Genomic DNA, 22,859 nt, shown 5'->3' with positions numbered 1-22,859 from the left:
TAAAAATATAGACAATAAAATACACAACATTATCAAAAAAGCAACACATAGATCCCCTGCTAGGATATGGGACATGAGATTTTCTTTTATTCCTGAAGTGACAGTAAGGAGGAAGAAGAGGAAGAAACCCTTGTGGAGGCCCGAAGAAATCCCTCAACAACCCCATACCTTGGAATCTAAGGCAAGGTCTATGGAGACAGTGTCCCAAAAAATTTCCTTAACATTGGAGATAAAGCAGCCAGGGTTGGAAGGGCTTTGAGGCCTCCTCCTCTCCTGGCAGGCCCATTTACTCAGCTGGGAAGATCAGAAAAGAGTGTAAAGTAGAAATAAAATTTCAAAAAATAATATTTAAATTTCCAATTCAGTGTTCAAGTTAGTTCTCATTGTCTATGAAGCAATACTAATGTCAATATTATTATTCAACTAGAACTAACTCGAACATAGAAGTGGGAATTAAATTTGTTTTTGAAATTTTATTTCTACTTTACACCATTTACCTTCGACTTTGACATAGATATCTATGCCTAATTGATGAGATCAGAAGAGGACCCAAATAGTTAGTCTCCTGGAGCCCAATGGTACAGCGAGGAGAATTGAAGGTGAAGTTCAAGGGAGAACTGCAACAATGGTCATACTTTCTCACAAGCGTGAATAATTGCATAGCGAAACTATGGGGACACTTCCCCCTTAGGAGAGGCAAAAGTGCATACTGTGGGGGAAAATCTGAAGGGAGCGACCGTGGTCTGGCAAATTCAGCAATAAGTGGAGGAGGAGTTCAAGTTGAACAGCCTGACTGATTTCTTAGAGGCACTGAAAGTAAAGTTTCAAGACCTGATGGTGAAGTTGAGAGTGAATATGCAAACCAAGCAGCTGAATCAGGGGCCTAGCACAGTGTCAGAGTATGCATTAGAGTTTAATGTGATCACAGGAAATATTATAGATTGGTCAAAGACCAAGTAGGAGTATTTAAAGAGAGGCCTGAGACCCAAGTTGCTGGACTGGGCCTTACAAAGACACTATCCTGCAAGCTGGAGAAATGGATTTATTTTTGCTGGCAAGGTGGAGAGTATAAAGCAACAGATGAGAAGATGAGGGGAAGATTATTTTGCTGAGAGAATCACTTCTGTGCTAACGGGGTGGTGGTGGTGGTTCAGAAACCAGAATAGAGGCCAGTCGAGCAACAGAATGAAAAGGAAAAAAGACAGGTTGCTTTAACTGCAGTAAAGAGGGGCAACGGGCAGTAGAATGCAATAATCCTAATAAGGAGAAGGGAAAAGCTTGAAAACACCTGGCAAGAGAGCCAAGAAGTGACCATGAGTTCAGCGGATTCTGAACTGGACCACAACCAGCTGGTGGAAAACTTCTCCAATCTGCTGTAAATGATGCCTGGCGCATGGCCACAAACCAGGGCATCAGACCACTGGAGAGCAAAGATTGTGAAGTACTGTTGATGCGAGTTAAACTAAAAAATATATATGAGTAAACAAGCTGTCCTAAAGACCCTTGTGTATTCTGGGTGTACTTGTTGCCCAAGTACACCCAGGATAAAGTTGGAGAAATTAGGGAGCCCCATTATATTGATCCAGTTAGGTGCAGGTGTTTACCTACAAAGCCCTAAACAGTTTGGGACCCGTCTACCTGCGTGACCGCATTTCTGTATATGAACCCACACGATCTCTTCGATCATCTGGAGAGGCCCTGCTCGCGATCCCCCCTGTGTCGCAAGCGCGATTGGTGGGGACGAGGGACAGGGCCTTCTCGGTGGTCGCCCCTCGACTCTGGAACTCCCTTCCCAAGGACATCAGGCATGCCCCATCGCTAGTAGTCTTTAGAAGGAGCTTGAAGATGTGGATGTTCCAGTGTGCCTTCCCAGAATAAGGAAATCCAAGCAATGTGTCCCAAATGCACTTTACGAGAGATTTAGGACTGTCTGCACGCCCACCTATCCCTAAAATATCTATCCTATTTCACTTGGACATGCCCAGCATTTTTTTAAATTTTAACCATTACATTTGGCCCTGCCACAGGTTTTTAATGCGTCATGATATTATTGTTATTGTTTTTGCTTTGTTTATGAGTTTATTGTTGTATTGTTGTCGTTGTTGTTTTATTGATGTATTTGATCTCAGCCTCTTGTAAGCCACACCGAGTCCTGTGGGAGATGGTAGCGGGGTATAAATAAAGGATTATTATTATTATTATTATTATTATTATTATTATTATTATTATGTAGATCCAAAGCTGGGTCGGGGAGGTTTAAATACAAGACTGAATTTGTGACTATGGAAGTAAGAGAACACACAGACTTTGCAATGTGTGGTGTCCCCCATCACTAATTACCCCCTAATTTTGGGGTTGCCCTGATCAAAAAGAAGAATGCCACACATAGACTGGGAGACTAGGGTATTCCACTTTGTGGATGGAGGAGGTAGCAGGCACTCTGATTCAGCATATCTTAGATAAGGAAGAGAAAATGCCTCCCATTGAAATATCAACAGTTTATCAAGGATATCCAGATGCATTTGATGAAAAGGAGGCTGATCAGTTGCCGCCCAACAGAAAACCTGACCGTGCCATTCATATTGACCCCAAATGCTAAACTTCCCAAACCAAAACTTTTTACCATGTCTGAGACTAAGAAGGTGGAACTTGGTTCATAGATAAGAATTTGTCATGTGGATTCATTGAATCTGCGTGCTAAATTCTATAGTTTACAAGAACTCCGCAGAACATTTGATGACAGGGGATCTTGGAGGTCATTAATTCATAGTGTCACCATAAGTTGAAGACTCATTGATAACTACTAACAACACATTGAATTTCATCCTAGTGGGACTTCCTCAAGGACCCTCCAGGCTCTGAAAAAGTATATCCTTTTCTTCTTCCATGTATGAATCCTTTTACTACATCCAGATTATAGGATTTCTTCTATAGAAATTTGCTATTCATTCGCTTTTAAAAATCCAAGTGTGTTATTTGGACCTTTCTAGTCTTTTTCACTTTCAGTGCCATGTAATTCTTTTATCTCTCTTATTTTAAAATTACTTTAACCTACGATTACTGCTGCAGTCACTTCAGAATTGTTTATATTATTGTTTATATTATTTCAGTAATTTTATAAGTCATTTTGCATATATTTTTAAAGAATGGTAGAATAAATAATAAATGTTTACTCTAATACTATGCACGCTTCAGAGTAATGTACCATATTGTGGTGGGTTTCTCTGATTTTTCGTACCATTAATTTTAGTTACTGCTTTAAGGTACAGTTTGCTTCATGAATGGAAAAAATTACAAAAAGAAAACCATTCTAGGTTATTATATTTCTTTCTGCTTTGAATAACCTTCCTGCAAATGTATATTTGTGTGATTGCAAATCTGTTACCTCAGCTATAACTTTATTGTTCTTTGCTTTGTATCGTCTGCTTAAGAATTTCTTAGTGACAATGGGGAAACTATTCTAGTCAGTAGAACCTCTAGAGCATAACTAATGTGTGCAATCTCTTTAGCAGAAAAGAATGGCTTGCAACAGTCTTGCTGCCTCACTAAAACAATACAATCTGTCTGCTGCATGATGTCATTGCCAGAAGCCAAATAGTACAGTTTTTGTTTTAATGGAAGAGCTCTTTCACATTCCTAGTTTGACATGATGGGAATGTGGTTGGAAATGCTTCCTGTTCATTCATAGGCCTCAGGCTGTCCATGCATTTCAGTTTCAGAAATGACAGCTGAAACCAATTAGGTAGAACCATGGGACAGCTAAGTCACATGTAGATTTATCATTGCTGAGGAAGAGAGTAGAAGTGGAGTATATTTCATTGAAAATATAAGCGAGCTAATTAATAGCAGATTATTACTGAGCAAAGAGGAGAAAAAGGCATAACCTCATTTCGTGAGATTTGTCTGTTGCTTTGAGTGATTATAATATATGGACACATATATCTGTATGTAAATTTTAAACATCTATGGCAACAGGAACACGTGTGTGTTTTAACTAAAGTGTTAACATTCATTCTGTGGTTTACTTAGATCAGGGGTCCTCAAACTAAGACCCGGGGGGCGGATACGGCCCTCCAAGGTCATTTACCCGGCCCTCGTTCAGGGTCAACCTAAGTCTGAAATGGTTTGAAAGCATACAACAACAACAATCCTATTTCATCAGCCAAAAGCAAGCCCACAATTCCCATTGAAATACTAATAAGTTTATATTTGTTCTTCATTTTAATTATTGTATTTTTAAAGTGTTTTTGCACTGCAAATAAGATATGTGCAGTGTGCATAGCAATTCATTCAGTTTTTTCCAAATTATAATCTGGCCCTCCAACAGTTTGAGGGACTGTGACCTGGCCCTCTGTTTAAAAAGTTTGAGGACCCCTGACTTAGATACTATAAATATGCTTAGAGACTTAGTCCTATCTGATGTATCAGCAAATTATTTCACATCCCTGAACCCTCTGTGAATAGACAATACAAATAATATGTGATTGGTATTAAAATCAGCAGTTCCACCTTTCTTTCTTTTTTCCGTTAGTAAAACAAAACATTTGAGGTGTCTGTTCTATGATACCCTGCTCATTTAATTTGCTGCAATTAGTTTTTTTAAAAAAATCTCCATGCAGTGAGATTGTGCATTGCATTTTGCTTCACTAGCATTAGCAAGAGAAAAGAACCATATGTTATCTACAATGGTTATTGGCTCCTCTTTTCTTGCCTGTCTGCAAAATGATGAGTTCTCACACAAAGTTGGAGCATAGGTCCTTTGTGGAAATGCTGGATATTATATGCACACAAATTGATAATCAGTTTCCTTAGTAATATTTACTGTGGGTGGTTGCTGCCACCCATTACAGTAGTTAGCATGATGAATCAGCCATCCTTCTTCACATGTTTGAATATTGGAGGTATAAGTGGGGATCATCTAGGCAAATGAGTAGCAGTTCCTACTACAGATTAGTGCAATGATGACTGGAACAGCTTTGGATTATGAGTTTGGACTTTGTGGTTTTTCATAATTGTTTTAATGTTTAATGTTTATATGTATTTTAAATTTCTTGTTTTAATGTCTACGTTTGTTTTGCTGTATGTATATTTTACATTATTGAATTATGAGACTGCTTCAGGGTGAAAAAGGTGGTATACAAGCAAAGTAAATAAAATAAAATAAAATAATACTTCTGTATCTCCAGCTGTATGAGGATGGGTATAAGTTGTGTAGAATATGTGTGGTTAGGTTGAATCTAAAGCAAGAAAGAGTGTTGGGAAATTAGCGCTCAGGGAAACAAGCTTGGTTTTAATGCCTAAATGTCTTCAGGGCAGCTATAGACTGTAGAGTTCAGTAACATTCTGCCTTTATTCCACTTGTCTTTCAGAACTAAAAGGTCTAGTGGGCATGGGGCTAACTGAGAAGTCCAGGCATCTCCAAATGTTTGACCCCTTTTTATTCTAAAAATGATTCTTGAGTTATTTTTTTCCAAAAGTCTAATGTTATTTACATCGCATTAAAGTAGATTTTTTAAATTTCCTATCTACTTAGTATGTCTCAATATGTATCTCGCTTCAAATCAGTTAAATTTTATCAAAAGACCCTTGCTGCAGTATACATGAAAAATGAGTCATTTTCATACTTTGTTATAGTTAATCTTCATCTTATTGCCAGGCACTTTGGTTATGAAGCATTTTCTTAAACTGGAAACCAGAGTTACTCTTTAAAATGCAATTTCTCTGTGTTTGGGGGGATATTTGTATGAATTATATGGCAGAGGTGTTTGGAGTACACCTTGGCTATATAGAGCCAAATTGGCAGCCCCCACACCATCTGGTCTTGCTTTCATACTACAGTATGATTGAATGGCAATTGTTCAGCAGAAGTGCTCTGCATTCTTCGACTAAACATCAGTCAAGGCCAGAACACTTGCAACCATACTTTGCTCCCCAAAATGGTTGGCAGTAATTTACTTGGCTTCTACTCAGTAGAAGTGTTCTGGGCAGCTCTGCCAAACGGAGTGTAGCAAACTGTTGACTACAATTTTGGGCTAGCCCTGAAGGTCATCCAAAAATGATAGACCTCAGGCTAAGTTGGCTAAAGGAGTAAGTATAAAGTATAAAGCTGGAGAGCTGGGAGATAGCTCCATGATACACTGAAAATATCACCATAACCTAGTATTGCTGCTTCTGGTTAAAATACAACAACATTGTTATAGCCATACTATTTCAGGAAATGACCAACATATCCAAAAATTAATGTACCTGTTATTCTTATTCTTACTAACTTCATTTTTACCTTACCTTTCTCACCCGAGGGGACTTAAGGTGACTTACAGCTCCGGCAAGAATTCAATGCCGGTAAAAAACAACAATAAACAGTTAAAACATATCCCACAGCTAAAACAAATAACTGTTAATCAATAAAACACATAAAACAGTATACAAATTAAAAAAAGTATAAGGTGCATAGTTCCATTCATCCGATAACCTTGCACAAATCCTTACTTTAGACCGTGTCGAAACCCATAGTAACTTATTTTTCAATCAGCAAATGATTCAAGCCTGGGTGAAACTATTGGAGGCTATTGTCTGAAAGAAAGCATGAAAAGATTAGTGCTCAGGAGTGATCATTATAGTCAGTGTGTTGATTTTTTAAATGCTGGTGTAAGATTTAATTTGTTTCTGTTGAGCTAGCACATGGAAGGAAAATACTATACTGAACTGCCTTTCTGGGCTTAAGTACCAATTGACAAGAAAGTGTATTTAGTCATTATTGGGTACTATAATCATTATTGGGTTACTACACTGTTCTGTGGTTTTAAAATATCAATAATTTCTACAATAGCCACACAAATATGTAGTGTTACAAAGGCATTAGAGGAGACTTATTATACTATAATACATTAGAGAATATTGTGATAGTTCTATGATTGCTTCTAATTTTTTTTAGCAAGGACAGGTTCTTCACAAATCTTTAAATGATAAGTAAATGGACTATAGCAGGACTTCTTAAACTTTTCCACTCTGTACCCTTTTTAGATCAATAAATGTTTACGCATCCCCAGGTATATAGTCATATAAAATAGGTATTAAAACCAAAGATTTACTGATTACAAATCAGCATTTGATAAGCTTGCTAAACAGGCTGATTTTCCACTGTAAACGATGCACAACAAATTTGTGTAAATTTTGGAGGACCTCATCACATTAGGAAATACTCCATTTCTTATTCACCCTGAGAACGATTTTGAACAGATCCCATCACATATCGTTTGTTCAATCCCGTTGAGTAATCTGTCTAAATCCGTCTGCAAAACATAACAAAAACAGAGTATTTGCGCATGGAATTCTAACTGTTGCATTTGGAATAATATGGAATTTTCTGTCGATGAAGTGTTGTTTTTGTGTGTGATCAGGAAAACAGAATGCATCCTATTAGCAACAATATAACTTGAAGTGTGTGTGTCTAGGCGGAGTCTTGTGACCCTAGACTGTTTCTGATGGAAGCGGCCGCCATTTCTGTTTGGGGCATCAAAGGCGAAAGCCATCTCTAATGAATCAATAATCCATTGTTTAGAAATCCGATAAGAGTAAGTTTCTCACATCTTCTTATTTTGCACTAAAAGGAAGCAATAAGACAAAGGCAGACACAAGAAAGTTTTTAGAGTTCGAGGCTACATAGGAAAAACATTAAAAAGAGAAGTTCACAGAGTGACGTAGGGAGTATTCCGAACGAATTGGGAGGAGCCAACCTTCCGTGGTGTGATGAGCCAAAGAGAAGTATTTTCTGAAGATAAAAATCATACTATATTGTTGTGGTAGTTGTGTACATGCCACTATATTCTACCAATATTAGTTGATGTAGCCACTATATGGTAGGGATAATTCAACTAGGCATGCTGTTCTTAATAACTTTAAAAAATTGATATGTTGTCTACAGCATTTTTGTAGAGTGTTATTGTTTTTATATATATATATATATATATATATATATATATATATATATTAGAGATCATCAGAAAGAGTGCTGGCTTCAATGAAAAAAAAAAACCCAAGTGTGTTATATATGCTTAGCACAATGCTAAAATAGCATTGACTGGAAAATACTTTTAAAGGGTTTATAAAGGTATCATGTTTCAAATTTGCTTTAAAAGTCCCACTCATATACACATCATTGGAAAAATGCGTAAAATAATATTGAGTGAAAGAAAGGTTTAGAACAAATAAAGATCAGTTAAAAAATATGAAACAATCTGTGAACATAATAAGAATGTTCTTATCTTTCCTGAAATAGCCAATTGATGGTGATGATTTTCTATATGGGCAACTACTTGAAACAGTTCTTTATTATAATAATACAGGTCATTAGAAAGGAATGAAATGCATTTTATTGTTTTTTAAGCAATGCTATTTGTCAGATGGCTAGAATAAAGACTGAAGCACAATTTAGACAATATGTATTTTCCTCATTTTTTCATTTCCTGTATCCAGATACGATAGTGACTTCCAATAGACAAAATAATTTTTACAATCATATGAAGACAATAGTAATATATTCCCTCTCCATCTATTTTCTCTTTTAAAGCACACCGATTTATGTCAGTATATGGACAAATATCCTGGAGGACTTCATCCAGACAATGTGAAGGTAGGAACTTTTCAAATAAATAATATTATGAGACTGACCTCATCTGAGTGTAGATAATGATATAGCCATCGACGTTGTGTAAATGTTTTTTGAGAACTGTAAATCTTTGGTATAGTAAAATCATTATGCTTTCTAACCTTTTTTTTCATTGCTTTATACAAGTTAGATTGTAAACATAGCCGTTAACATTCCATTAAATGGAAATGAGCAGGGTGTTAGGTCTGTCTGTCTACTAACAAGTCAACAAAACTGCTTTAGTACAAAGTGAAATCCTTTCAGTCATACATTTAGAAACCACACAGGCTAGAAAGTGTCAGGCTGTATATCACATCACATATACCAAAACTGAAATTCTGATGGAAGTTTCTCCAAATAAAGAACTTGCATTTAAATTAGATTAAAATCAGGGAGAAAAGCTTGGAGTTCGTGTTCTGAGCTGCAGTTAAAATATTTGCACACTTATATGTATTACATGGGCATTAAGAGGGAATGAATATATTGTGTTCTAAAATTATGTTCCCAGATACAATTCACCAGGATAGTATTTCTTGAGGTAGTGGTGCCATATATCCCTACAGAAGCATTAATGGTAGAAGAGAACTTTTCAGAAAACTATATTATTCTGGGATTCTACTCTACTTTCATAATCTTAGAAGAATTATATGTTTTTTTAAAAGTCTGTGTGCATGCTTGAAGATTTAGTGGGAGTAAGCAATGGTGGATGGGTAAAGAACAGGATTGTGCTTGTTTGCTGTTATGTTCTCAGCACTCAGCTCCATTGCCCTCAAGGAGTTAGAGTAGTAGTTTCTACGGTGGGAAGTGGGCTCTACTTGTCATACCATTGTATGCTGCAGAATCCTGATCACACATGATTTTAAACTACATGAATATTCACATAGGTAGAATATGTGCCCTTCATTACTTTTTAAAAACTACATGCCCCTTTGTTTAAAATTCCCAAGTTTCAAAAGCAGCTTTTTCTCTTATTTTTTTTTCTGAGTGTGTATGTTCCTCTTAACAAGGATAAACCTAGATTCTCATTCTCTGCGTAAGGCTGATGTATGTGGCCAACTAAGTGCCCTTTGGATATTACAAATGGAACCATATATAGGGTATTTCCTACAGTCGACACTACTGAAATTTTATTATATTCTAATAATACATCTTGCTTCTGATTTGGCCTTTTTGAAGATTTTGGTAATTCTCCCTATTTTTATATAAAGCAATGATTTTTCATTCAATAACATCATTTTGCCACTAAATATATAGAAACAAAGGCTTCCTTTATGAGTAGCTTAGGTTCTCAAGGACACCTCTGTTCTAATTAGGAATCCATTTTTTATTTCTCATTTTCCATCTGAAAATAATAGATTTCCCCTGGGATTTACTTGTAGAAAAATAATTGCAGGTGGAATTTACTTCTGACATGCTTTCATCACAGTTCTGTTAAAACTATGTATGGTAATAACTAAAATGATTCTGAATTTTATTAATTTGCTTGCATTTTGCATTCTAGCCCAAGAGTCATAGTAAGAAGCTTTCCCTTGTATAATTAAAACAGTTATGCTAATCTTGTTTGCGGTTTCACCTTTAAGTAAAATAAAAATTGCCACACTATATTAAAAAAATCAAATTCTTGCCATGGTAAATAATTAGAGTTTTGGTTTTGGTTTCCATTTTGGGGATTTTTATGGCCTGTCAGCAATTTCCCCACCCCTCCTTGGAGACTTTAGTGTATGCCAGTTACACGCATCAGTTTAATAATCTACATACAGTGCGTCATATGCAATTTCTGTGCCAAAACGTAACAAGTGTTTGCTCAGCCCTGAATTTTAGTAGCATCTTCTTATTTTCTGATATGCCATCCAATTTGTTAACCTTACCGATAGAATAAACATGAGGAATAGATTGGATGTATTAGATAGCAGTGTTTATTTTCAGCTCTAGAATGTAGTGTTTCAACAGGGTATGGCACATGTACACCTTTCTATTTTGACTTTTCTTAACATTTTGCTAGCATCTCTATTCTTGTTTGGATGATATTGGCAAATTGAAACATTTTACTCTTTGAGCGCAAAACAGAGCAATATTTTTCCAATTGAGATTTAATTTGAGTTACTGTTCTTCTAAACAATATCTTATGAGTGATTCAGGTTTTATATTCAAAAATGTGAAGTTTGAATTCAGATAAGTATGTGAAAATCAGCCTTTTCTATTTTTTTCTGCCTTCAGTGGCCCTTTGGTTACCAGAATAGGTGAGCCAAAATAAAAACAGAATAAAATGTTAATAAAAAAGGATAAGATGGGCACAACTATTGATGGCTGCAATATTAGCAGGGTAGTAAGAGTGCTGTATATTTTAGACTGATTTTTAAAAAGCCATCCAAGATGATGTACCCTATTTCCCAAAATAGGTTTGGTTTTTGGACAGCTCCTATAAACTTCAGAATAAAATCCGGATTTCTTGCCCCAGTAAGATAGAGAGCAGGACAGTGCATATCTATTTTAAAAGTTTGCAAAACTAAATATTTTCAATTAGCCTTTTAAAAGCTTGAAAAAAACTGGAAAACTTGATATAGGAGAAAGTCGTGGTAGATAGAGCATACAGTAAGGAGACTAGAATCTTCTACCAATTTGTTTTAGATATCAGTCTCTATAACATCCACAACAGTGTGCCACAAGAAAATAACACAAAGTCTATGTGAACTATTCTAGAAAGCTGAAGTAAGCAAAAGAGTTGCTCAGTGCAGAAGAGGTTACTAGTGTTCTGTAAAGTTGGATGATTTGTATTGATTTTTTTCTAAAACAAAACATGCTTGTTCTATTAAAATTGTAAAAAGAATTTTTTCAAAAGCTTTTAATTACAGTTTATAACAAGGAGATTTAGATTAGTTTCTGTCAAGATCCTTTTGTCCCAACTTTTCTGTGTCACAATAATTATCCCTTAACGAATTGTTACATTGCCCAAGTAGTATCTAGTCTTAAAAATGGATAAATCCAGTGGTTAATGACCAATCTGAAACTTAATAACCAGACTAAAAGCCTTAGGGTATTTGTCATCCTATAAATATTTATATTTTAAAGGCATAAGTAATTATGTTTCAAATTACCCCAAAGCAGTGGGGAGTAATTCGTTAACATTTATTATGCATCTATTCTCATTTTAGTGAAACGCCTTTTAATATTTGATATATGTCTCTAAAAGCATCAGTTTTCAATAAATCAAAGTAAATAATTTAATGGGAGAATTTGGTAATATTTCTACTTTCCTCAATTTATTGTAAACAGCCATAAGTGTAAATAAAAGGGGAAACATATTCTTGTAATTTGTTTGATTAATATTGATGTGGTAGTCTGATAAAAGCAAGATATACATTAATATTCTGGGAATCAAGGGAGAAAGTACATTGTCCTGGATATATAGGAATGTTATAAATATGTAATAATATTTGATGTATTCATATTGGGTTACATCACATTAAATATACTAGAATTCTTCAGTTCTATCTACTATATATACTCATGTAAAAGTCAAGGACAAGTTTTGAGCCCCAAAAATGTATTTTGGTATGACTCTTGCATAGATCAAGGGAAAGGGTAAGCACTGATTCTACCTCGGGGTTAGTTGCCCTCGGCATGTCAAGATAGGTGTTGCTTGCTATTTCAAATCAGATGAAATCAGTTGAGTTTAGGATGATACGTATACTTGATTAATAGTTTTCCATTTCATATGTAAACAATAGAATATCACATTAAAGTAGTATACATAGGTAAAAAAAAGATTTCCCCCCTGTAAGTATATGACTAGTGTCATTTTGATTGTGTTTTTCCTGCATGGCAAGGGGTTGGAGTGAATGGCTCGTGTGGTCTCTTCCAATTCTATGATTTTTATTATGTCTGGCCTGAAGTGTTACATTGGGATGAATAATCCCGACATACCCACAAATGTGTCAGTGAAATGACCTGGCATAGTGAAGACTGCTTTGCAATGCTGTCTGTACACACACAGCTATGTCCTGGAAGTCATTCTAAGTGAAACTAGAAATGTCTACAATGGTCACAGAAATCACTGTCAGTGTTTGGCTGCTATTTTCCATTAATTACAATGGCTATGCTAAACAGAATTATTTGCTATTTAATGTAATTGGTAATGTTTTCCATTACTCTTCAGAGGACAAGCAGGTGCAGAGAGGGGTAGGATAATGTTATGCTAAATTAAGACTGTCTCTTTCAGATGGTATTGAGAATCAATTTTTAAAGAACCTTTTCTTATGGTCAGGCATTTAATATATTAAATGCTTGATTTTACTCTGCTTTTTGTTTCTTCATTTTAAATAATGTATTAAACTATAAATAAAATTTAATAAATATTATATCTTGTTAATAGACATTCCTTGCTTTATGAATTATCCCTTTTCTATGGTTTGGAAAATTGTAAACTGCATATGCAGTAATCTTTCTTTTAAAGAGAAATCTAATTCAGTTTAATCATGAAGAAGCATAGTAATCTTTTATTCTCATAGGCTATAAGATAAATTTTGTTTTTGAATGTTAGCTACTAAAATTAACAGTGCAAACTGACCAAGAAGATGTATTAAGTACCATTCTGCTAATTAAGCATACACTGTTATCATTCATTAAAATCAGAAATGTGAAATAAGCAACAAAGATTATAAAATATACTCATCAGCTAATGCTCTAGGCCTGAATTCTGCTAGTAGACTAACTTTTAGGTAAACATTTTAAATCAAATTTTGTGCAGTTAATGGGCATTTATGTGATTCCTTTTTTATTATACCTTTTCGTTGTAATCTTATTGATGGTCATTTGCATTGGTGGATGGAAGAAGAACCTTTTTCTTCTTGGTCTATCTAAGGGGGCAGGCCTGGTCAGCAACAGCAAAGGAGTGGCAGGTGGTGTGAAAGAAGTGGAAAATAAACAAATAAATAAATAGGAAAGAGGCTTGCAGACCAGATTTTCGTCCTCTCAGCCCACAGGTTAAGAACCACTGATGTAGAAGAATACAGAACAAGTATTATTGGCTTTTGCGCAAGTGAATCAACTCTTCTTATCACTTTCGGGAAAACTATAGGAATAACATTAGCTGAAATGCAGAACATTTTGCTTACTCAATAAATAAATATTCAAAGATCTGGTCATGACCTATAAAATTATATATGGTTCAGGTCCAAAATATTTGGCAGATTGTATCTCTTTGTATGAACCTGCCTGGACTCTTGAGATCCTTAGGAGAAGTCCTTCTCTCAATCTTATCATCATTACAAGCATGGTTTGTAGAGATGCAAGAGAGGTCTGTACATTGTGGCTTTTTTCAAGATTTGGAATTTCCTTCACAGGGAGGCCAGAATGGCCCTCTCCTGTTGTCCTTTTTATTCCTGCCTTGAATAAAACAGAACATTTTTGAAAACATTATATGGGAGTCCCCGGTGGCGTAGTGGGTTAAAGCGCTGAGCTGCTGAGCTTGTTGACCAAAAGGTCACAGGTTCGAATCCGAGGAGCGGCGTGAGCTTCTGCTGTCAGCCCCAGCTTCTGCCAATCTAGCAATTCGAAAACATGCAAATGTGAGTAGATCTATAGGTATCGCTATGGCGGGAAAGTAACGGCGCTCCATGCCGTCATGCCAGCCACATGACCTTGGAGGTGTCTACGGACAATGCCAGCTCTTCGGCTTAGAAATGGAGATGAGCACCACACCCCAGAGTTGGATATGACCGGACTTAATGTCAGGGGAAAATCTTTACCTTTATGTAATTATATTTTAATATTTATATTCTATAAAGTTTTAAATTGTATAGTTTTTAAGGTTGTGGGCTGCTGTAGGTGTTAGGAGAAAAATGGGGTGGTACTATTATTACTACTCTTCCAGTATGCTAAAATTATTTTTATTATTACACTGTCTCAAATGTTAGACCTGTTTCTGGGTCTGTTTGACCTGCTTGTTTCAAAAAACGGCAATAGTTTCCCGTTAGCTCTAATTTTTGAGATACAGAACTATGCTGGCCCATAGAAAGCCATGGCAAACATATCTAAGAAACTAGAGCTGATGCAGCCTATCCAATACCATTTTCTGAATCAGCATCCCAAAGAGCCCAGAAACAGGCCTAAAAACCAAAACACCAAGATATTTTTGTTGATCTGTACTATTGGTGATCTAAGAATACTGTCCAGTATTGTCATTCTGTGGTATCTTCCATTTCAAATGAAAAATTAAAAAAAATGACTTAAAAAGAATTTTTTTTCAATTTTTAGAATCTTGAAGGTACAATTTGAACTTACCTTAATTTCCTTTCTCAGAAGTTTCTATGCTACCATGAGAATGGGATGTTTTCTAAGGTAGGGCCATGCTTTCTTAGGTGCTAGGCACATTTTTTGCATTATACATTGACCAAAGGCCCCATCAGAGTAGTCAAAAATATCAACTTTATAGCTCCACGTTATCTTATTGTTGCCTTTTGCATATAAATACTGGAGAATTATTACTTATACTCTGTGAAAGTAGCAAAACTTTTAACCAAGTGGACTGTTGCGCGTTTTTGCTGGGCAAAGATTCCAGAACTGATAACAGACAAATGTAATTGGTTCCATGGAAAGGGAAACTGATTAACCCTAAAAGGATATTCCAGCAATTATGATCACGAAGCAGATACTACCTAGGTCTTAAAGGATAAGAAAAAAAAGAAATGGGGGCTCTTCTAACACCCACATAGGACCATTTTCTTCTTTGTATGTTACAATGGGCTGTTGATAATTCAAAGCAATTTTCCCATCCTCATTAATAGGAAACCCTGGATATCTATATTCCTTTCTCCCCCCCCCCCCCCCCCCAGTTGTCAGTAATGAGCTAGTTTCATCTGGAGCCTGCATATCGGACAACAGTTCAGAAGAGAAGAAAATTCAATCAGTTAACACAAACCATGTATTAAGTATTATTATTATTATTATTATTAATAATAATAATAATAGAAATACAGTGTATTTCTTTCAAAAGCCCTCTCTCCAGAAGACTCATAGAACAGTGGAGGTGTTCCCACACACATCTTTTCCCAGGGGATATCTGGGCCCCATAGGTAAATGAAATATGATGGGTGCAATTGTGGAATGGCAGTGCTAACAGTGCTTTCTATATCCGTTTCCTATTTTCTATAACTTTTCTTATGTGTGCAAGTGCAGTGAATGGAATCCAAAGACTGGGCATTCCTATAAGTCACAAGCAGTTTTTGTTTGTAACATGTAATATGACTGGAGAGAGGAAATGACCTAGTCCTTGCTGAGTGCACTGCTGTGTCTTTAGTGAATAAATTGTTGGTTTTAATGTGTTTGCCCTTACGTTTTAATCATTACTAACATATTGATATCACACTCCATAAACCTCTAAATTGGTTTGACCTTCATATGGCAGCTTCCCTCAGGCCTTATTATTGGAAAGCAGCACCTCAGTTGAAGTGTTGTTGTCAAGGCAAAATAGAAAAAGCACGATATTTTGTGCAGCCATCAAATGCAGTTTTTTAAAAATACACTGTACTAATGCTTTTATCTGAACACATTTCTTTTTCTACTATTTTTTGTGAAATGATGCCATTGATTCAATGCTTTTAGGAGGTCCCGTTACCATTTAGATTTAAAAACCATATAGATAGCATTATGCTCATACGCTAAATCTTGAGGCTATATTGGTATTTCTTTTTTTAAAAAATCTTAAAAAGAAATGAAAGTAAGTTTTTGTTCTTGTGTTGTTCTTCTGCTCTAAGTTTTGACACCTTTCTTTCTTTAAATAGCAATAAATATTGTTGCTCACTTCAAGAATAACAGAAACTGCTTCCACAGTGTCCACTTATCGCAATTGTTTTCCAAACTGGTTTTACAACTAGATGTAAAGTTCTGCTGATTTGGAGAAAGATAGTGGACACTCTAAACTGCCTGTGGGGAATGCTTAGGCTTAGAAGTTGTTCGCCAAAGAACTTTTGTCTGTTTCCCTTGCCATTTTTAGGGATATTTCAAATGCTGATTAATCTCCTGCACAGGGATAACTCGTGTAGTTAGATATGGATAATTGTAGCTTGCGCTGTTCAGCTATCTGCTGTCATAGCTAAGTATACAGTAAGGACGTGCATGAAGGTTTGTGCATGTTTTACATCCTTTTTGTGACATGGAAGTATTACCAGAGTAGGAAATTAACATTGGTTCCCTTTGGAATAGCCCTCAAAAAGACCATTTTTATCAAGTAGAGTTTTAGGGTCAGGGGAAGTGAAGTAGTGTCACGTGTTCAACATTATGATTTTCAACAAGACAAGACAGATGTAGTCATTCATCATTGCAACAAGAACATTTTCTGGTTTTCCCTATTACAGGAACAAATGAAATAACTATACATTCAGAGAATGTAATGGATGCTGAAGATGCCAGAACTACCTCTTCCTTTCAATAGAATGACTGGGAGAGGGAACAGAAGGAAAGTGGGGGAAGCGATCCATGTCATATTTAATGTTGCCCTTCATCAATAAGATGTTCTGTCCCAGAGTTCTTCTACAAAATAATCTTTATATTGGCAAGAAATATTACTTGGGAGTTAGTTGGTAGGTCCTTTGTAGAAGGATCACATTCTTAATGAATGAAGGAACTATTTTTAGTAACCTTATGTTGTGAGGAATTGCTTACGAATACATCTACATCTATGTGTCTTGGCTTGGGAAGACTATGTTTATAACAAGAGATTCATGAACAATACTAGAGGCAAACATGGCCCAGACATTTAAGAGCTATTAGTTGTCTTGTTTACAGCAATTCAACCAAACTGTAGCGAGGATGTGCCAGTCAAACAACATCTAAGTAACTTGGGACAGTGTATCGTTCAAACCAGTGGACACAGTTCTAAAGTTTTGACATTTTAACATGCCTAAATCAAATTTTACAATGCTCACTTTTATACCACCTTTTTGAATTGCTTTCCTTTATATCACCTGTCCTTCTCTCCACTGTATTTACACACCAACCCTGTGAAACAGAACAGGTTAGGAAAGTATGTGACAGACCCAGTGAGTTTCCTGCTTCTCCAGGGACTAGAACCTGGATCTTTCAAGTTACAGTCCTTACCCACAGCACCACATGAACTCACCTATAAAATATCATGCTGAATGATAGTTATTTTACTCTTCTAGTTTAGTGGATTTTTTAACTTCTTCCTTAGAATTGTTAGCCTTGGAAAGACATTTCTTTTTAATATACTGTATGTGTACAGGGGCAAAAGGAAATTTAATTAAATCTGATCAGCTCATATTATTAGTAATATTACATTTCTGTACTTTCATATCACCTCTTCTATATTCTCTTCTATAATCATATTTCACAGTTCCATACAGATACTGGATTGGGAACTAATTAGAAACTATTTCATGTCAGTATATTGATTCTGAAATTTTTAAATGATCTAATACTTCCACATAAAGAACAGGACCCCATTATTTACAAGTAGGCGAGCTCCTGGGTGAGGTGTAGTATCTGTTGCCAATATTTCAAGTGCACTATACTTTTAAAGTGCTCTCTTACTGTGTAATAACTATCTTAAAACTATTTTATAAAATATACTGTATATCGCTAATTTATTGTTTGACATGTTGATGTCGTTGTAGTACAATGAAATAAGCACTAAGCAATTGTATCACTTGCTAGCATGCAAGGCTAATATTTGATACAGCCTTTTGAAAAGTGTCTTTCATACGAATTGAAATTAAATAAAATTAGTTCACATTGTATTTTGGATATGTTATCATGCTATGAACAAATCTATTACTATTGTCAATGTATTAAAAGTATTAAAAGAGGAAGAACACCTGCTTTTGATCACATGCTAAGTAATTAATTTATAAAGTCTTGTGTAAATATTTGAAATAAAAGTTTGTATATTATTTATGCTGCTTTCTTCTCCACCTGCTTCCCTTTTTGGTCTCAGTCCTAAGTTTCTTCTTCTCCACATGCTCTAGTTTCCTATAGATAGTTAAAATACACATCTGTCTAGGCTACCATGTAATCTCAAAGGACATGGGTAAACAATATACTGTAATTCGGGCTTCTTTTGTTTGCAGTTATTATTATAAATTGTTGAAGCAGGTGATTGTAGTGAAATGAATGTTCATTATATTTAGATTCCCATGTTGTTTAAATATTGGGGTTTTTAATTGTACCTATGATAAAGATTAGAGGAACTCCTCACAACCTCTGAGGATGCTTGCCATAGATGCAGGCGAAACGTCAGGAGAGAATGCCTCTAGAACATGGCCATATAGCCCGAAAAAACCTACAACAACTTTAAGCAACTGTTTCATTTATATTCAAGCACACTGCTCTTTATTAGCTGCATGCAATTGTTAATAAAGATAATGTTTTCTCCTCTTTTTCAGTTATTTTTATTTCAATTGCTGCGAGGACTTTCGTACATCCACCAGCGTTTCATTTTGCACAGGGACCTGAAACCACAAAACCTTCTGATCAGTGACACTGGGGAGTTGAAGCTGGCAGATTTTGGTAAGAAAGCTGTTAATTACAAGATTTTTAAAAATAATGCTGTGAAAAATGTCAAGCCATGATGTCAGCAATTTTTCTCATAGTCATAAGTAGACTTGTGGTCATCTTAAAGGTAAATCAAATGAAATAAGTAGAAATCATTTCCAAAGTTAGCAATAACTTTCACATCTCTATTAGGAAGAATATATGAAAAAGATGAAATTCAGATTAGGAGTTATATTAGCTTTGATTCGAAGATTTAAGATGAAGGGAATAATATGCTAAAGTAGATACTAATATTTTCTGCAGGATTTTAGAGCTATGGTCACATGAACCAATTTCTGTATTCCATTGGAATGCAAAAAAAGAAATAGTGTAAGCATATCTGTAATATTGTTCATTCAACTTTTTGTTGGTGGCTGGACTTCTCCAGCACTAGTATGTTACTATCATATGGCTTTTGCCTTTAAAATATGGTTTGGGGAAAAACAAGAAATATATAAGGAAGATTTTTAAAATTATCATTATATAGAATACAAATATATTGTAGAATTCATCATTATAGAATATATAAAAATGTTGATGAAGGCAGTTGTTTCTTGTGTAATTATGCCAATAATGAATCTGCTTTTCTTATATGGTCGGCTTATTTTTCCAGTACATTAAATACAAAAAAGAATCTACCTTTAAAGAAGATTATCAGATTCAGCTTTTGAAAGTCAACACAGGAAAGACACAGAACAATTACATTTTCAATACAGTACCGGGCATATTTTATCTTTAGTTTACTTCATCTCCTCAGGGCTTAAAAATCAAATACACAGAAACCTCTGGAAAATCATAGTTTTTAGATAAATATACTAAGGGGAATATTCTCATCACCACACTGTTTTGAAGCTGATGGATTCCCAATTGTGACTAACAATTTACGTCCCTTATAATTCTTGAAACTAAAAGACACAGACTAGAGTTTCTTTTATTGTTATTAAATGACTACAGCACTCTAAAAGAATGTTTGCCTCCTATCAGAGGGAAAGAGATACAGGCCACATACCTAAAATTAAAAATTGGCTGAGTCTAAAGCAATATTTGGCAAATAAAATTCCAATACTTTGTACTATTGTACAAAGTAGATGTACATAGGTATTTTTCCTCTTCCTACTGCTACTACTGGCCAATGAGTTCTATAGCAGGATGGGAGAGCTCTGGTCCTTTAGATGTTCAGGGATTAGACTATTAAGAAGCCCTGGCCATGTCGACTGGGCCTGATGGGAGATTAAATTTAACACCATATAGAGGGCTTCAGCTTCCTTGCCCTGTTAAATTTTCTTACTATGATGTAGTTAAACAACGGTGTGGGGAATATGATCTGAGTCAATTTGATATTTTTCTCTTTGCAAGTATAATATGCTACCTATAACAAACCATGGAGTCCTTTTGGATAAATTAGAAATCATGCATTGAAACTTGAGATGTGGAACTAACTTTATAGTTTCTAAACTCAATTGTGTGTACTGTAGTGAGATTTGGTTGTTCCTTTGGTTATTGTTACAATGAACAGGGAATTGGAAATATTTTAGGAAAAGAGATAATAAGGTTTTTCTTATTTTGTTACCATGACAGAATACATTATTATGAGCTATATGTTGGGGTGGGGTGGGGGAAAGGGGAGGGAGAAGAGTGCAGCAGAGTATAAAATAAGTTGATGATTTTGAGAGAGGTTTTCAAATGTTTTCTTGCAAGGCTCCAGGCCCAATACATTTTGTAATATATTGGTTCATATGTAGTTTAATATTCTTAATATTTAAAAAAGTATGTCTGCTTTTCTAGAAGTATGTTACAAATCCCAATCCAACAGGGCTGCAAATTAAACATTTCAACAAACTTGGAGAGATATAAATGTCTTTAAAATTTTAAGTATATATTTATATTATCCTTTAGAGCAGCGGTTCTCAACCTGGGGGGTCGCTGGGCCATTTTCTGGGGGTCGCAAAGGTGCCTCGGTTGGCCCCGCCCCCTCAAAATGGCTGCCTTGCATGAAACCTCCCTCGCCTAGATTGCGATCCCGCCGGCTGGCAGGAACACGGGTTAGGCGAGGGAGGCTTCGTGCGGGGCCTAGCCTTGCACGAAGCCTCTCTCGCCTAGATCGCGCCACTGCCGCCTGGCGGGAGCGCAATCTAGGCGAGAGAGGCTTTGTATGGGGCCTAGCCTTGCACGAAGCCTCTCTCGCCTAGATTGCGCCGCTGCCGCCCGGCGGGAGCGCGATCTAGGCGAGGGAGGCTTTGTGCGGGGCCTAGCCTTGCATGAAGCCTCTCTCGCCTAGATCGCGCCGCTGCCGCCCGGCGGGAGCGCGATCTAGGCGAGAGAGGCTTCATGCGGGGCCTAGCCTTGCACGAAGCGTCTCTCTCCTAGATCGCGCCGCTGCAGGAGCAACAAAAATAATTTTATGGTTGGGGGTCACCACAACACAAGGAAGCATATTTAGGAGTCACGGTGCTAGAAAGGTTGAGAACCACTGCTTTAGAGTTTTTCAAGAACTGTTCATTTGAGAAAGAAATGTGAAGTTTGATATGAGATTGAATATGTAACTTTAAAAAAATGGCCCTATTTGCATTTACAGAGTTTTAAAAAGTTTTGTAACCATAGAGTATGAAATGAGAGTTCTGTAACTGCTACATCAAAATATGTGTATTCATATTCATTGGTGACAAGATCCTATTTGAAACACCTACTTTATATAGCAGGCATGGGCAAACTGGTAGGCTGTTAGGAATTGTGGGAGTTGAAGTCCAAAATACATGGAAGGGCAAAGTTTGCCCATGCCTGTTATATGGTTATGTATAAGTTGACTTAATGTCAAGGATAGTTTCTTGGGCCAAAATGATGTCTTTTTTTATATGCCCCATGGATAAGTTGAGGGTCATTTCATGAAAAAAGTAAAGCACTAGTGTCACTTCAGGCCAGTCACCCCTGGCCAGTGCTACCATTTTCCCAATTAGGTATTCATAAAGACCAAAAGCAATACTGTGGTGGAGAGAGTAGAGGAGGTCAGTGTTCTTTTAAAGTTCTCCCAGGATGTACTTTTCTCAACTGTAGTTGTCTTGACTATTGCAAACTGAGTTGTCTTGGGAAGAATAGTTGTAATTCTAGGCCAAAAATCACTTGATCATTCCAACCAAAATTGACCTATAGAATCAATTGCGCAACAGGACATCAACATTTATGTAATTTCTACTGCTTCAATGGATATACTTTACTTGAGACTAGCAATTAGACTTAAACCCTAGTTTTTCATGTGTAGCCACCTCAGCCTTTTGACATATTACTACAGTCTTCTGGGCTTGGGATTCAAATCCAGGATGAAATGCAGAAATGCTGAACATCCTGACAGATGTCTACTGATTTGTATTAGTATAGGAATGCTATTCCAAATCACAAGCAGGAATCAAGGCAGTTGTGCATATTCTTTCTGACACAATATAGCAAAGTTTACAAAGATAGTGGCAATTATTTAACAATATATTTGTGAAAGACTTCTAATTTGGGATATGCCTAACTGGCGATAACACATGGAGGTCAGCGGTTTGAATCCAGGGAGAGTGGGTTGAGCTCCTTCTGTCAGCTCCATCTCCTCATGTGGGGCATGAGAGAAGCCTCCCACAAGGATGGTGAAACATCAAACATCTGGATGTCTGCTAGGCAAGGCAGC

General features: G+C 36.2%; 1 protein-coding gene across 5 annotated transcripts in view; it reads left to right on the top strand.

The window, feature by feature from the left end:
* Positions 1-22,859, top strand: part of CDK14 (cyclin dependent kinase 14) — a 266,140-nt gene that overhangs the window by 128,762 nt on the left and 114,519 nt on the right. For all 5 annotated transcript variants that reach the window (XM_067470305.1, XM_060782281.2, XM_060782283.2 and 2 more), the window contains 2 exons: positions 8,570-8,632; positions 19,048-19,171. In XM_067470305.1, the coding sequence (XP_067326406.1) occupies positions 8,570-8,632; positions 19,048-19,171 (187 nt within the window). The remainder of the gene's footprint in view (positions 1-8,569; positions 8,633-19,047; positions 19,172-22,859) is intronic.

This window comes from Anolis sagrei, chromosome 6 (genome assembly GCF_037176765.1).
Source record: "Anolis sagrei isolate rAnoSag1 chromosome 6, rAnoSag1.mat, whole genome shotgun sequence".
Lineage (NCBI taxonomy): Eukaryota > Metazoa > Chordata > Lepidosauria > Squamata > Dactyloidae > Anolis > Anolis sagrei.
This window is presented reverse-complemented; position numbering and strand designations above follow the sequence as displayed.